We start from the raw sequence: 17,915 nt of genomic DNA, 5'->3' as shown, positions 1-17,915 counted from the left end.
TTCTATTTCAGAAATGCTTCCAAGTAGATCCCCTTTAGAAAGCTAGAACAGTTAATCATCTAAAGAATGTGATGCTTGCTACAGGGCATTTAGTTTTAACTCCAACTCCAACCTAACCAGGTTCAAAAATTAAAAAATATGTGTAACTGTTCTGATTTACTGTATCCAGTATATGTATATATTGTATGTTTGGAATGGTTTGCAGAGGAAAATAATTTGAGAGAGAGAACTGAGCCTTTCCCCAAAGAGAATGAAAGTGTTTTTGGGGTGACAGATAACATGGTAAAAAGGAAAAGGTCTATAACAATACTGAGTGGTGAAGGTGGGATGGTGGTCAAAGTCAAGGTCTGTCTGTAGAAAGTATGTTTAGTAAGAGCGCTCTCTCTCTCTATCTCTCTCTATCCAATATCTGAAACAAATTTAATATGGTGTAGGTGTTATGTGTGGAATGTTAGCTCTTTGCTTTCCAGGGGTGAAGGTTTGAATGGTCTTTAAGCTTAGGGGCCACTCTATTGAAAGCAAAGTGGCAAGTGCTTTAGATAGATTGATTAATGGTATACAGTTTGTAAGTTAAGAACTTCACAATATACTGTGAGCATTTATTACTATGATATACTGTTTGTTCAATTAAATGTTTTGTGCTTCCATATATTTTCCAGAAGACAATTGCTAGTTTTTGGTTGATTTAAAGTCTTTAATGATTATGTAAAATGTAAATTAAATGTGGCATGTTCAGCTCTAGTGCCCTTTCACTGCCTCTGAGACAGTGTGTTTGTGTGTTGAGGGAAGTATGTGCATGTGCAGAGAGCAGACACAGTGGGTCTCTGAAAGAGGTTAAGGACAGGGGACTCTGGGCCTCAGTAACCCAGCATGAGCTGAGCCTGGGAAGCACAGACAGGTTTTACATATATTACACTAGCCATAGTATCCTCACTAATTGAAAATGTTTCCTTTGTGATGATTGAGACAAATGCTCTTACAACTTTTCTACAAAAGTCTACCAAGTTCTACTAAAACATTGTAAATGTAGAAAGAATAAGAATTCATAAGAATTTTTGTGCGTACCATGTTGTCACCTCACAGCTTCAGGATCCACATTTTGAACCTGAGTGTAGGTTTCTGTTTGTGTATAGTTTCTTTGCATTTTCTCTCTGCACCAATGTCAGTTTCTTCAGTTTCCTCCCATTTCACCAAACCATGCTTTGGATTAACTATGGGAAATTTCTCCTAGGTATAAATGAATGAATGAATGAATGAATGAATGTGTGTACATGGCACCCCACCATGGACCCACTTCATACCCAAGGTTCACTGCATCTCTGATCAGGATAAAGCAGTTGGTAAAGACGAATAAAGGAACAAATGAATTAACACATGTCTTTAGTTCTTTCCTTATGAACATCAACTGCCTCAACTAAACACTTCAAAGTCAAGGCTAATACTATGCAAAGACCCAATTCATGTGACCTAATACCCCTTTGTCTATATCTTTTAACCAGATGACCCCTTACTCAAGAGCTTAGAGCCTGTCTTTGGCTGAAATATAGCCAGTCTTTGGCTATTTCAAAAAGAACAATGCATACCTACTAATCATCTGTTGTACAGCCTGTAACTTTTAGCATCAGACTGCTTTAAATTCCTGACAAATCTCATACAAATGAGACCAATTACAAGTTGCTTCATACACTTTGTATTTATCAAGGCCGTTTGCATTGTCAAAGCTAGCTATTAGCATTCAGCTAGTTTGTACAGACTAGAGTTATAAATGGTAGCTAACGTTTGAAAGACTGTGAATAAAACTGTTCTTAGTTAGCCTTTGCTAACGTTTTTCCATGGTTATTTGGTGAAAATGCGCCAATTTACGCGTCCGTAACTAACGTGTATGAGTCCAGGGATACTTTTTTTTGCATCATTCTTGTACTTTCATAGTACTTCTTGTACTTTCTGTGAATCATTCTTTCTCTTTCATACTTTAAGAAAATGTAATAGTTGGAGGAACTTGAGGGAAGAGGACGTTTTTAACCATAGCCCCCCCCAACAATAAGAATCATTTGTGCTAATACATATACGGCTATTAAAGGGTTAAAAGATGTTTCTGAGCGTCGTATAAATTAATTTAACTTCAACGTGGTGCTTGGTATTTGCTTGTAATCTGTAGACAGCCTTTCGAAATCCTGTGCTAGATCTTAAACCACAGGGTTCATGCACCGCTACCTAATCTCAAAGGGCTATTAAAGGTGGTGTAGTGCATCGACTTCTCTCTCCACCACGCTAACTCTCTGGACGGACCTACACGTTCGTGTTCACTCAGAGCAAACCTATGTGTGACTATACATCGAGTTCTTTCGTCGCTTATTTCCAGTATCCTTCGTTCCGGACGTCTGCAAGAGTTTAACTCTAGGAAAGGTTTTGCGCAATTGAACGAAACATTAGAAGATGTGGTGGATGTTGTTTCCCCGATGGATCTGGTTTTGTCTTGGGCACGTCTGCGTTTTGCTCATGCATCTTCGGGTTCGGGCAATGACTGTGTCCAAGGTGGTGTATTCTCACGCTGGAATGTGTCCTAATGAGATGAACCCGAATCTTTGGGTGGACGCCATGAGTACCTGCATGCGCGAGTGCCAGTCAGATCAGGTGAGGATGGTTTCGGTGGCACGCGCCTTGCGCTCACTGTATATTGTTATAAATTGCAGTGTGCGTTCACTGTGCGGACGAAATCTGAATTCTCGACTGTGCTTTAACATAATTTATTCTAGATCATCTCATTATTTTTTTTCCCGCGTACTGCTTCCTTCTTAAATTTGCGGATCAACAGGTTGACAAACTGTTCATTTTCCATACACCCATAAAAACAAGCTTAGTTCCTTTATTTTTTTTTCTTCGTTAAACTTCCCTAAACTAACATCATGGCGTTCGTTAATTATCATAAAAAATCCAAAGCTTCAGCTTTAATAAGCTGTGTAAAAAATTTTTTTATTTAAACATCAATGAATATTTATAATATAGATTATATATAAATGTTCAGTTCATAATCCGATCGTATGATAAAATTCCAGCATGTTTCTACTAAATGTTGATGAAAAAATCTATAAATAAATATTGAAACTTTCTGTTCAGCCTCAGCTCTAATTTTTTGCCAATTAACAGCAATAAACATATTAATTAAAGACTTGGTTTATACTTCAAAAATGTATTGTTTTTTTTTTTTTTTAATTCTATATTTCATAATGGATATTCTTGTTGTTTCCTTGTCCCTTAGGACTGTGAGACATTTGAGAAGTGCTGTTTAAACGTGTGTGGAAGCAAGAGCTGTGTAGCTGCCCGCTATAGGGACCTGAAGGGAAATAAAGGACCAGTGGGAATGCCAAAAGAGGCCACCTGTGACAAGTTCATGTGCACCCAACAGGGTTCAGAGTGCGACATCTGGGATGGGCAACCTGTGTGCAAGTGCCGTGACCGATGTGAGCGGGAGCCTCGTTTCACCTGTGCCTCAGATGGTATGACCTACTACAACAAGTGCTACATGGATGCAGAGGCCTGTTCCAAGGGGGTCACACTTACTGAGGTCACTTGCCGGTTCCACCTGTTGTGGCCCAACAGTAGCCCTCCACCCGAGAAGACGACTATGCTTCCTACCACTGTTTACCTGGAAACTACCCCTATGGATGTCCAGGCTCCTACAGTACTCAGTAATCCAGGGCAAAACATTGTGTTTGTAGGTGAGACAGCAAGCTTCCTGTGTGAAGTAACTGGCAAACCCAAACCAGAGATCACATGGGAGAAACAAGTGGAGGGAAAAGAGAACACAGTCATGAGGTCAAACTACGTACAAGGTAACATAGTAGTGACTAACATAGCTCAACTTGTCATCTACAATGCCCAGCTCCAAGATGCTGGCATTTATACCTGCACTGCTAAAAACTTGGGTGGCTCTATACAGACCCACTTCATGCTGTCTGTCATACGTCAGGATCAATCCATGAATGAGAGCTTAGTGAATTCCACACGTCTTCCTGCTGAGGAGTGTCTGAAAGCACCTGACATGGGCGACTGTGGGGAGGAAACCATCAGCTGGTACTATGAAGCCAAGCGCAACAACTGCTTCACCTTCACCTATAGCCAGTGCAACAGGAACAGAAACCACTTTGACACGTACAAGTCGTGCATGCTGTCCTGTGGAGCAGAACTAGCTGCCCCTTGCTCCCTCCCTAGTGTCCAGGGACCCTGCAAATCTTATGAGCCACGTTGGGCATACAACCATCTTCTCAAGAAGTGTCAGTCATTTGTCTATGGTGGCTGTGGTGGCAATGAGAACAACTTTGAAAGTAAAGAGGCCTGTGAGGACATGTGCCCTTTCCCTAAGAACCACAACTGTAAGCTGTGCAAGCCAAAACAGAGGATGATTACCAGCTTCTGCAAGAGTGACTTTGTGATCTTGGGTCGCATTACAGAACTGACAGAGGACCACGATTCAGGCCATGCACTCATCACAGTAGATGAGATCCTAAAGGATGAGAAAATGGGGCTGAAGTTCTTTGGACAGGAACCCTTGGAAGTGACGCTGCTTAACATAGACTGGAGTTGTCCATGTCCCAACATCACTAATGCTGAAAGCCAGCTGATTATCATGGGGGAGGTGCATAATGGTATGGCGGTACTGCAGCCTGATAGCTTTGTGGGAGGCTCCAGCAGCCGACGCATACGCAAGCTGCGCGAAGTCATCAACAAGAAGGCATGTGCTTTTCTCAAGGAGATTGGCAACACACAATAGTAATAAGCTCACAGTGAAATGCAACGGACTCTGTGAGACACCATAAGTACCCGTTCCCACCAGCCTTTACCTAGGCATCAACATGAGACTCCAGCATTATCGTATTACACCAAGGCATTCAGTTCCATTCCAGTGTTTGAATCATGCAAACAAGCAAAAAAAAAAGTACAATTAATTCTGCATTAATGCATACACAGTGTTTCTCCATGTACAAATTACTTATTTACTCTGAACGTTACTGTTGTCAAGCACTTATTTTGTAAAAATTGCAAAAAAAAAAAAAAAGTTTCATGTTTTAGTTACACATATTGTGTGCTGTTAACTCTAAACTCTAATGACAGAATGCCTTATAGGCACTTAAGCTAAATCCCATGGCCTTTAACTTAGTGAATTATAAAAAGAGCTCAAATCTGCTGACTAACTTTATCCCTTCTATTTAGCATCATGTTAGTTTGAATCAATAAATGTCCTGTCCAGTTTGTCTTTGCACCTTGTATTTACATTTTAATATATTTGTCCCACCTTGATCTAAACCTTATTTCATGATGTGCTTGTTATTTATTTTACCAACCTAACTTTTCATACCTACCATGAAGTGAATTACCACATAACCCTATACATGCTTTACAAAGTTTTTGTATTTTGTAAAGGTATGGCAAACGTTTATGAGATAACTATTAATCAACAAAATGAATGAAGAAATGTATCTTTCACTTCTTTCCTTTATTCTTTCTTTTTCTTACATAACTAAGTAGTTTAAATATTTAATATTTCAGCATAGTAGTTTTTGTGAAGAGGATATTTTATGTTAATTTACTTGTTCCTTTGCTCCACTCACTATTAGTCAATGTTGGTCTTGTACTTGAGCAGGCACATTCCAGCTGGACGGTGGTGGGGGTGAGGGGGAGTTCTCAGGGGACACGGGGGGCAGTCTGATCCTTGTGTTATGTCTGGGTCTGGGGTTCTCTACTCGCCTGCTGACCTTTCATGTGAGCGCTGGGGCTCTGTTGGCCGAGCACCCCGCTGCCTGACCCTCTCATCTTCTCAGCCCGACTCCAGCCCTGCCGTGACATCGCACTGGCAGGGAACCTTTTCCGTACACATGTGTACACACACATATACACATACACTGCATTCTGGTTTAAAGTCCATTCTTTGAACTCTTGACTTGAGCTGGATGCGAGACAGAGGACCAGTGCATACTTGTTTTCCCCAAGGTGGGCCTCTGATGTTGGCTCCCTCGGGCTGTCCAATGGGGCCCCGGTCCATGACCCTGTAAGAGGCTAATGAAAAGGAGGGAGAAAGAAAGAGAAAGGGGGGAGTGTATGAGGGAGAGAATTCATTAAAGTTGTTGACAAGTGTCAAGTACAGCAGTCAGGCTCAAGTTCACTGGCTCACTTGATCTATTTTCACTAATTACGAACCTTTTAAAAATACAATGCAAATAAAAAAGACATGTTAGCATCAAGCTATCAGTTTATTAGGTATGTTATTTCCAGCTTAGGAATTAATTACACATAACCAACTTCTTCACGTTATGATTCCTAGTACTACACATCTTATATAATCTGGCGATATCATCATGTGATAACTTTGTGATGACTTTAAGGACTATATACAGTACAGTCATTGAGGCATTAGAAACCTGAATTAAAATTCATTCATTCATCTTCAGTGAAAACTTTACTCTGGTCAGGTTTGTAGTGGATCAGGAGCATATCACATGAACACTGAGTATTCAGTGGGGGCATCTGAATAGGATGGGATACTACTGAGTAGATAATACATGGTAAACAAATATGAACACATTCATTTAACCGGTGGAATAATCTTTTTTTATTATCACATTTTTTTTGCTTGAGAAATCTTGCTTGATGAAGCAGACTAGTGAGAAGACAAGACAAGCACATGAATAAGTGCATTTTTTTGAGCTCGTGAAGGCTCGTGGGAGATTTGTTCAGATCCACTGAACAAAGGATGAGGCTTCAACAGAAGCTGTTTTGGGGATCTTTAGGGTATTCATGTGGGACCATCCACAACAGCAGAAGGGGAGTCAAAGGGGAGTCAAGTGCAGAAAGTCAAAGCTCAAATGTTCCAGCTAACAGCACTTCTTTGGTTACATTCTTCCATTACTGATCATTTTGGTGTGACCAGAGGACAGAGAGGGAGATAGGTGCATTACTGTGGGCAAGTGCTGTAATGGTTTATCTGCAGTTTGGTGTGTGTGTGTGTGTGTCTGAGAGAGAGAGAGAGAGAGAGAGAGAGAGAGAGAGAGAGAGATAATATATACAATATAGATATTTCATAGTTTCCAAGAGTCCACCTATCTCTGTTTCAGAATCAGGTTACAGTGAAGGAAAAAAAAAAGTAACGACACCTTTGTTTTTTGCTATTTCAAAAACTCCCAGCAATTTTATACACTTAAAATTTATACACATAATGTCTTTTGACACTGTTCTTATAAATATGAAAAAGAGAATGTGCTCATAATCATAAGCAAAGAAAACTCATTCAGATCAGGAGTTTGGCTAAAAAATACAAAGCCTTCCTGAGTCAGTTTAACTGTATGTTTAGGGCTTGTTCCAGTTTCTTTGGCCCGACAATATAAAAATCCTTGTAATATCTCATGGTACATCACATCTGTCGTTTTTCCTTCAGTGTAATGCCATGCCATGACTCTCCCACCTCTGTACTTCACTAAATGCTTTTAGACATGTATCTACCTGCTTCATTTTTAGCTGAGGAGTTTAGGAATGGAGATGATTGTGTTGCACTTCATTGCTCATTGTTTCTTTTGATTTCAGCACCTCCTACAACCCTTTTCTAAGTGACTGTTGGCTTATAAAGTTATCTGACCTTCCTTATCATTTTTCAGAGAGCATGTTGTGAAATCTTGCATGGTACAATTGTTTCGTGAAAATTAGTTAGGGCTCTATGAACCTTCCACATGAATATTATCATGTAAACCTTCACCATGATTGCGACTTGTTGAGTGAAATTTTTCCCAACCATTGGCAACATCTTTTATAGTGACAGCAGGTGCTATATGCATGCAACTATGTACTGTAGCATGTATATCTAGAGCTGGATTCTATTTTATGTAACCTTTACAGATACAAATGAGGTCAAAATCTTACATTCATCTACAGGCTAAATATAATTAAACTCATTGTTTTCACAGCTCCACACCGTTCATGTTACCTAACAATTCTTTTGTTTAATCAGTTAGATAATGTACTTTATTTCCATAAGAGATAATTTCAGAATAAGCGCTAAAAACACATATTTTAGATTTTATTTACTATAGCAGATTTTCAGTACTTTGTAAGTATTTTGTATTAAACAGGCTTTTTAATTACTCAAACTTTTCCCCATTCCTCCTGACAGGACTGGTGTAACTCAGTCAGGATTATTCTCAGTAATGTCTTTTTTTTTTTTAGTTCAGTCCTCAAATGATCTAGGGGATTGAGGTCAGGGCATTGAGATGACCATGTCAGTGCTTTCACTTTGTTGTCTAAAGCCATTTTATTACAACTTTACTTTCTGGCTAATGTCTTGGGCTTTGTGTCAGTATTTCTAGACAATCCACCTTCTTCAGGATTCCATCAATGTTGAGTATTCTAATTCCTTTTCCAGCAAAACATCCTCACAACATGATGCTACTAATCCCATGCTTCACAGTTGTTTGTATTTTGATTTTTCATGCATACATAGCATTGATCAGTATGGTCAAATAGTTAAATATTTGTTTCCCCTGACCAGGAAACACTCCAATAAGCTGGTAATAGGACTTTCTTTGTAGGACAGCCTTTTGCGTCATGGTGATGTAGGACTATTTATGTATACCCTGATCAAGCATAATATTATGACCACCTACCTAATATTTGCTGCCAAAACAGCTCTGACCCATGGCATGGGTCAGAAACGTTGTTTCATTTCACTATGTACTGCGCCAGCTATATGTGGTTGAAATGACAATAAAAGCTTCTTGAATCCTTGAATCCTTGGTCTCCACTATAGCCCTAAAGGTGTGATGTATCTGGCACCAAGATGTAAGCAGCAGATCTTCTATGAGTAGATACTGACCACTGCAGACCAGGAACACCCCACAAGAGCTGCAGTTTTGGAGATGCTCTGATCCAGTCGTCTAGCCATCACAATTTGGCCCTTGTCAAACTCGCTCAAATCTTTACACTTGCTCATTTTTCCTGCTTCTAACACATCAACTATGAGGACAAAATGTTCACCTGCTGCCTAATATATCCCACCCACTAACAGGTGCCATGATGAGAAGATAATCATTGTTATTCACTTCACCTGTTAGTGCTCATAATGTTATGCCTGATCAGTGTATACTGTCTTTTGGTACCTTCTGACTGTTTTGTGTTTTGTAATGTGTTTGATTAAGAAATCTTTGATCAGATATCAACCTAAGCTGGGTTTCTCTTTCTTTCTCCCTTTCTTTCTTAACACCAATGATCTTCTGTGACATACAAACATACCATACACTGCATATCTCTTTTAGCCATGTAAATCTGTACGTATTGTAGTGGTACACATAACCACTGATCAGCTTCAACTAATAACTTCTGACTCTCCCCTTCATCACACAGGAAGCTGTTCTCTAACTCTTACAAGCCTTGATTGCTTTTCTGACACTTACTCATGAGTTCATGCATGGCTGAGCAGAAAGGAAAGTGCTGCAAGTGATGCAATGATCATTTCAGGTAAAAGTGAGACATCTGGCCGATGATACAATGCTCACATTGGTAACCTATTTTAGCTGTTGAACCATGTCATTTAACATGTAGCGTTTACCGTACAAATAGAATTTCTTTTTATTGTTTATAATTATATCTGATAGGACACATTTCCTATTTCTATGTTTTACAAATTTACAATAAATCTCAATTCTGGATAGGTGAAACATTGTCATCAACGTACTGTCTTCTTTTCTCCACTAGATGGCAATATAGTATTTGCCTGTTCGTATATGTCTACGCAGATTATTTTATTTTTTATAGGTTGAAGTTACATATGTAATACATGTTCCCATTGATTTATTTTTACATCATTTCTTTCTACACTGAGATACTGTTTTAGTAGATACGCCTAATAAACTGCAACCCATTGCACCACATGCTGCATTTATTATCTACAAAATGTGTGTACCTAATGAACTAGAACCTCAGTATATTACACAGTCTCATTGTGTGTGGGTTATAAATGTACAGCAGTCATTGGAGGTTTACAGATTTGGTCATATTAAAGTAGTCTGCAGGCTGGGGAAGCAATCTGCCTCTGATGTGTGGCTACAGCAATGAAACATGAGATGATGCAGAAAGCATGACCTCATTTGTCCTTGCAGTTGTTTTGGTGCCTGAGCAATGTACAGGCCTCATTAATTTACATGTAACATATAGATTTTCTTTTCTTAGCAGGCTAGAAAGAATGGGAGAATGGGCTCAGTGCGTCCTTCTGTATATAATGCCTCCAAGCACAATTTGATCAGTTGGTAGGTCCAGACCGATCCTCAATCTTGCAAATACATGCATTATTGTAGTTACTGAATATGTGGTATGGTGAATAACTGCTGAATATCATGCTTAGATTTGAGAAAAGACATTAATGTATATTATTAAGAGTAAAACATAACAAATCAAATATCTGATGCCCACCTTATGAAATATGTGCGTGTCAAGCCATTCTTCCAGCTATTTAGTGTGTGTGTGTGTGTGCGGTCTCCTACATACTATCATGCCTGTTGTAGAAAACACATCGTGGTGGATATTAGGTTCTTTATTTTGGATTCATTTTATCGACATGGCTGTTTTGTATGTATGATAAAACAACCTGAAGCTGCTCTCTTGCTTGTTTTACCTCTGGCACGCTGCACAAAATATGGAGATATCAAAATCTGTAAAGCCCACTCCACAGCTGCTCTCTGCTCTTTTTGGAGGCATGACACAGATGGGCAGTGAACTCTGCTCCACTGCTCGGTGACCTTCTTGGCTAGTAGGAGTGCATCAGCTTGTCAAATTCATGTCCCATAATTACTTATTGCTTGTAGCAGGTGGAGAGAAACAGGAGGATGTGAACGGCCTACTAACTAGAACGAAGGAGAATGGAGTAGGGAGTAATTTAGTGAATGATCAACATCATAAATCATCTGCTTTACTGATTCTGAAGTCGGGATCAATACAGCAGATTCTGGAAAGAGAAGACGCACCACACTATATCATTACGACACTTTATGAACATCCATGACATATAAGTGTTTACAAGGATAAATAAATCCTCTGTTTAATACTGCCACAGTCCATATAATGCCCTGAGAAAAGACATGTATGTGCTTTGAATTCATAATGTTCTTGCGGAATGAGATGATTGTCTGGCAGTGAGAAGAATGAGAACGCTGATTGGGTACTGTGCCTAAATATTCATATATGTTACATTATATGAGCATATATTACATGAATCATTCACCATTTGTACACTGTAGCACCCCATGGATATGGAGGAAATGAGAATGTAGCCAAGATCTCATTTAGGCCCCAAACCTGCTTCATTTTCTGTTTTGTATAAATGAAATATATTGAGGTCAGGTCATGAAATGGAATCGGAGTGCTAAAAAAAATCTACTGTCTATCTTTTATGAAACCGTTATGACCTTACTCTACACATAGGCAGATATATTTCATGCAGTATAAAGCAAAGAGACCTGTTTTAGCCAAAGTAAAAAAAAATGTATACAGTTTTGTAGTGTAATTTGTACTTTGATTGGATAGTGTATAATACTTAATCCTAGTTTATCTTCCAGATGTATTAATTAATTATTGAGAATGTAATCCACTTAATTTAAGTTTATGTACATTTTCAGTCACTAACAGTGATATCGATGTGTCAGTGAAGCAGGCTTGAATAAATTATCCTCCAGCTAATTATACACCAAATTTCGGGGGAATGTGTAATCACTCGAAATGGCTGTCAACAATACTAAAGGCTAAACTTTGGGCTAAACTCTGGGCTAGAACAGAATCAGCCCCACCATATCTGCTTTTTTTTTTTTTCATTATGACTGCTGGGGGTGTTGTTATTATTCTTTTCTCCACCTAAGTTAAAATTAAATCCACTTACAGCAAATTCTATGGCTGAAAAAACATTACTGAAACTGTCTTTCTTTTCATGAAAGACAAGAAGGGTTTAGACCTGCTAGCCCAAGTATACGAGCTAGCCCTGTTTCAGATACACAATGTTTAGTATGACCTGAGGATTCGTAGACAGTTCCAGCAACAGATTTCAGTTATATTTTAGATCATTTAATACATAAATGGTCATATTTAAAAGGTAACATCAAGTATACATATTTTACATCTATTCAGCTACTGGACCATGTATGAAATATTAGCAAGGTAAAATTATCTAGCCCTAGAGCATAGATCATGAAACTTTTTCCTATGTCTGCACTTGAGACCACTGGTAAATATAACTCCAGACTTCACACCATGACATGTCTTACTATGCTATGTGTGTGGTGTGTGTGATCATCAGGTGCTTCTTTATATTTAGAGTGAACTGCCAATAAGAGTGCATAGACTCTTGGTAGAAATCGCTGGTAGGGATCACCATCATAAGCGCTGCAGCAGATGGCTTGGTAAATCGTCCTGAATGTGCTGCACTGCCTATGAATCATCCACCAGCCCCTGCTGCTGCTAGATGTTCTCTGCTTTATGTGCTGATTTTCACTCTAGTCATTCCGGGCTACAGGTATTAACACTGCAGTATTAAAATAGAAATAAGGCACACAATGACTCTAGACTATTAAAGCTGTATAACTTGTTGTGGACATTTTAATCACAGGTAGAGCTACGCCATTTAATGCTCTGGAGAGAAGAGACATATTGAGTGGGAATATGATTATGGAGGATGGCATAAAGGAGGATAATTAAAGTAACTACAGAAAGGAATGATAAGAGAGACAGAGCTGTGCTCATCAGTTCCTCAAGTCTGTTTCTTCTCTTACTCGCTCAGGATTGTCAGCAGGAAGATCAACTGCTCTCTGTGTGTTCCCTCCGAAAGTATTGGAACAGCAAGGCAAATTCTTTTACACTGAAGACATTTGGTTTTGTGATCAAAAGATGAATATGAAACAATAGATCAGAGTTTCAGCTTTCATTTCCTGGTTTTTACATGAGTGGAGTTCAGTGGCCTCCACAGTCACCAGATCGTAATCCACTGAAATGACTTTGGGATGTGGTAAAGGCAGGAATCTTGCAGAATGAATGTGTAGCTGATGGACCAGAACTTCAAATGTAATGTTTCCAATACCAATTTCAAATTCATGAAGATTTGAAGCTGTCCTACCCAGTATTCATTTATAAAGTGGCCAGTGAGTGTAAATGCTAAAAAAAGAAGAGGGAAAATGTAGTTTGGTGACTGACCAGCTAGCAGTCAAGTACAGAAAAGAGGAAAATATGAAATACAGAGAATGACTTGGCACAAATATCAGCCTCCAGACTTGGCAGAATAGTCAGCTTCCAGAGTGAGACTGTAAATCGTGGCTAGTGGTCATGGTACTGTTGACTCAAGCCCTTAATCTTTATTTTTGGCTGTCTGTAAATATAAACCTTGTACTGTCCTATTCAAAGACTTTAAGTTGATTGGGAATTCCAACTAAATAATACTTGCTATCCTCTAATCAAACCGAAAAGACTCTCAAATTGGGTACAGTCCTCTGGATGACTTCTTGTGTGAGGCTTGAGACAGAATATTGTAGTGCTTCCAAAAAAAAAAAAAAAAAACCTAAAGTCATAGCATACACATATGAACTCAAAGACAAATGAAACAGGGTGGTGTCAACTTCACACCCTTCTGTGACTTATTGCTACTCACCAGTCTTCTTCTATTGATGTGTTCTCAGGATGAAATGGCATAAATTTTGTTTATGGTATGCATGCCATAACTCTTAGGGCTGGAAATCTTAGTGACAGAACACTCTCACACTCTACCCCTCTATAAAAGTGCTAGGTGTTGGGATTAGAAATAATTGACTGTCTGTAGGAGGTTTTTATGATGTTGATATCTTATTCCAAGTCATACATTTAGTGTCAATTAATTCAGATTGTCTCTAAAAATTATAACACATTATAATACTGTCTCACAAGACTAATGTCTCTCTAATATTGCATGTGCAAAGGTTGGCATGATGAAGATTAGGTTGAATTTTAACCTCCTAAAACCTGAGCTTGCATTTTAGATTTCTTCTACCTATTTGGGGTAATGAGGAACCAATAAATTTGATAACCAGATATTATCTTTGAACATGAAGCCACTTCTTTTGTGTACAACAGGTTCCAGTTACAAAGAATTAAGTATTATGGTGCACAAAACCAAAAATGTGATGTCCACGTATGTGGACGCCATTTTGTAGGAGGTTAAAACCGAAGTGCATCGAGGTAGAAATCTCTGAATGCAGAACATTCTTATAGGTCATTCATTCATTTATTTCCAATAACCGCTTTATCCTGGTAAGGTTCATGGTGGATCACATGTAACTCAGGGCACAAAGTGAGAGAAATCGTTCTGGATAGAAATGATTTGCCCACCCAATCCAGAGAACATTATTTTATCTGTTTTATATTCTTATGCATGTGCATGTTGACCACCATCTTTAATTCAGATCACAGGTTTTGGTTGAAAATTGTGAAACAATGACTTTCCCCCCAAATAGCCGTTCTATGTGGATTTCTATGTATGTTTAGCCTCATTATTCACCTACAGCAATGATGTCATCATAGGGCCATCAATCCTAAAACAGCTCCAGAGTGTCAATGATCCCTATATGGTGGGTGTCATTTGTTTTCCATAGTTTGTAGTTCCCATTTTTCATAAAACATTTTGATAGAGTGCATGGCCATCATGTTCAATTTTGGTCCAAATTCCAGCTGTAGCTCTACAACACAGACAATCTATCAAAACAAACAAAAAAAAATTCTGAATCAAAAATCTGAAACTTGATCTTTGGAAACATATGCATTTTCTTCCTGGTGAATGTACAAATGTACCAATTTGTGTTTGTTGCTCCACGTACATAATGTCCATTCGTCCATTGTCTATTCCCGCTTTATTCTTAATTAGGGTCACAGGGATCTGCTGGAGCCTATCCCAGCACACATTGGGCAAAAGGCAGGGGTACACCCTGGACAGGTTGCCAGTCCATCACAGGGCCACATATAGACAGACAACCACACACACACTCACTCCTATGGGCAATTTTGAATTACCAATCAACCTAATGTACATGTTTTTGGACTGTGGGAGGAAACCGGAGTATCCCCACTCAAGCACGGGGAGAATATGCAAAGGAAGGCCCTGCCTGTTCGAACCCGGGACCTTTTTGCTGTGAGGCAACAGTGCTAACCACTAAGCCACATTGTTGTGTAAATGCACTGTACATGATCCACTATTTCAATGATCCATATAAACAAAAAACACTAACTTAGTTTATGTCACCTATGTATAAAGTGAACATTGATTATAAAATGCAAGTGTGCCCATGTATAATACTGCACAGGCCACACTAATGCAGATTGTCTTATTAAAACAGTCTAACTGTTGTTATAACTGTTATAGCAATGTGTTCTGTAAACAGCAGCAACAGCATATGCAATTTCTAAGTGAAACGTTAATTGACACTAATGCTAAAACATTAATAGGTGCTAAAACAATTGTAAATGCAACTACTTAGTATATGCAGCATAATTACTTTAGTGCACAATCACAAAATATGAACAACAACCAATAAATTACCGAAAAGATTCGAATATTCTCCACAGAACCCTCCAAAATCCCACTATGGCCCTATAAAGCTTCTGTTCACTGACTCATGAGAAGGCGGGGGAGAAGTAAATTTACATTTAAATTAGTTCTCATGTTCTTCTGGGCTGTTCATGCGCTGAACGGCTGCCTTTTTGTCATTGTTGCCTGCCAATGAGGCCATAATTAGCGCAGTGAGGAGCAACTCTGCTTCTTAATCAAATGACAGAGCTGTGACGTATGCTGGGTTTTATCACTTCAGGGTGCATGCGCATATATCTCTATTGCAGCTCAGAGTGCTATAAAAAGCCTATGGAAAATACATTTACCTCTTTTGAACCTTGTGCGTACCTTTTTCATAGCCTGAGGAGACCATGCTGCTGCATATTCATGATGCGCCGTCCTGTGTTTTATGAAGCAGTGTTTTGTGTGTGTGTAAGAGTGAGTGTGTATGTTATAGAGAGAGAGAGAGAGAGATAGAGAATATTCGAGCAAGCAAAGTGCATTATTATTTTTTTCTGTTTATTTTTGTTGTATAGTGTTTAAATCCCTATTATAACTATTATGTAAGCCGGAGGGCTTCCAATGTGCTTTAGTGCATTATCAGTACACAGAGAGTGTTCCTTTAACACTAATGTTAGATATGTGGCGGCAACATTACAGTAATTCCAGGATAATATATAAGGCGAATGCTACAGCAGTTTGATGCATATCCCTGATGTATACACATGTGTTAGTAATGGGTATAGGATGATATATTTGTGTGTGTGTGTGTGTGTGTGCGTGTGTGTGTGTGTGTATATGTGCCCGCCCTCTGTCGTCAGCAGTATGAAATGCATGCATGCAGCACTTGAACAGAGTGTCCCCTGGCTGCACGCTGATGCGCCGGATGGGTGGTGTAAAGCAAGGCAGTGTTGCTATTATTAGATTCTGAAACTCTGGCCATGTTTGGTTCCTGAAGGCCTCTGGAGACCTAATGGAAAACAATGATCCAAGCACATAATATACAAACAATCTGAGGATCTGTTGCAGGACACTACCTCAGCTACCTCTGCCACACTGAAGAAATTTATGGGGATCAGTGAACATAGACAAATTTGTGAAGCTTGTTGTATTAACGTGAACATGATAATAAAGCTGATAATTAGCCCTGTTTTACATTCTGTTCTACTCTGCTGGAGCGCAATGCCATCGCTTTACCATCTCTAAAGGGTAATCATCATGCTGTTAATCAGCTTTTGGCTCATAAGAACTGTGAAACATCCTGGGACCACATTCAAAATGAACGCCTTCATAATGAATTTCTGTCCTGGAGCAGATATCCAGAAAACTTTCAAATATGACTAGGTACGCTTCTAGTAAAGTACTCACAAGGCACATGAATGTAAGCTTTGAATATATAAATAAACGTGATTTTACTTTTTATTAATCCCTGTAGCTCTTAAAAGGAAATGATTGACAGCTGTGCTCTTATTGTTTAGCAGATGCTCAAACTATTATGCATAAACCTCCATTTCCTCTCCATGTCCTGACAAAAGAGGCCCAGCCACTATAGCACTTGAGGCTAATTAATATGCAAATAAACAGCCACTGGGGGGAGTCCTCTGTCCTCTGGGCTCCTCTACCTCCAAAACTGTTCATCAGGTCAGTTGAAGGTATCTGCCAGTTCTGTCTCTGAGTTCACAGACAATCGGATGAAAGCGAAGGCATTGGTTTGCTCCCATGGCGGGATCCCTGGGCAATATCCTGCACAGCTCAGATTGGAAGGGGATAATCTTTGCTGAGAGTTATGCACTGAATTGGCACGCAACCCTCTAACATTCTGCCATGGAGAGAACTGCTCTGCATCATATTCAGTCCCTTTTTGATTTCAAAGATAGCAGCGTGAGAGGAAATGAATGTGGGCCCAAAAGGACAAGCTGTTCCTTTGGTAAGAATTAAAGGAATCACGTGATGACAAAATGCCATATGGAAAGATGGCAGGTTCAACATGAAAAAAAACAAACAAACAAAACAACAACACTGCACTTTATGGACAAATAGCCACATAAAAGTGGATAGAGAGAGGGGATTTTCAGTGCTGGCAAACATTTTGTCTCATTTTCCTTTAATAATAATAATAATAATAATAATAATAATAATAATAATAATAATAATAATAATAATAATAATAATAATTATTATTATTATTATTATTATTATTATTATTATTATTATTCAAGCCATATGTCTGCTCACTTATGTACCATTAAAATTTAATGCCATTTAATATTTATTAAACATACTCATAGTAAAGATGTAACTGCATTATTAAATGACTTTTAGCATG

General features: G+C 38.8%; 1 protein-coding gene across 1 annotated transcript; it reads left to right on the top strand.

Annotated features, from left to right (window-relative positions):
• The first annotated feature begins 2,163 nt into the window (after positions 1 to 2,163).
• Positions 2,164 to 5,669, top strand: wfikkn2a (info WAP, follistatin/kazal, immunoglobulin, kunitz and netrin domain containing 2a). The gene is made up of 2 exons (XM_058406594.1): positions 2,164 to 2,634; positions 3,260 to 5,669. The coding sequence occupies exons 1-2, from the start codon at positions 2,437 to 2,439 to the stop codon at positions 4,769 to 4,771; spliced, it is 1,710 nt and encodes a 569-aa protein (XP_058262577.1). The 5' UTR covers positions 2,164 to 2,436; the 3' UTR covers positions 4,772 to 5,669.
• Positions 5,670 to 17,915: the final 12,246 nt, after the last annotated feature.

The sequence above is a fragment of the Hemibagrus wyckioides genome, linkage group LG02 (assembly GCF_019097595.1).
Source record: "Hemibagrus wyckioides isolate EC202008001 linkage group LG02, SWU_Hwy_1.0, whole genome shotgun sequence".
In the NCBI taxonomy this organism is placed as follows: Eukaryota; Metazoa; Chordata; class Actinopteri; order Siluriformes; family Bagridae; genus Hemibagrus; species Hemibagrus wyckioides.
This window is presented reverse-complemented; position numbering and strand designations above follow the sequence as displayed.

Coding starts and splice junctions, on each gene's coding strand:
- wfikkn2a (XM_058406594.1), top strand. CDS start 2,437: ATGTGGTGGATGTTGTTTCCCCGATGGATCTGGTTTTGTCTTGGGCAC. Junction 2,635..3,259: donor GCGAGTGCCAGTCAGATCAG/GTGAGGATGGTT, acceptor CTTGTCCCTTAG/GACTGTGAGACATTTGAGAA.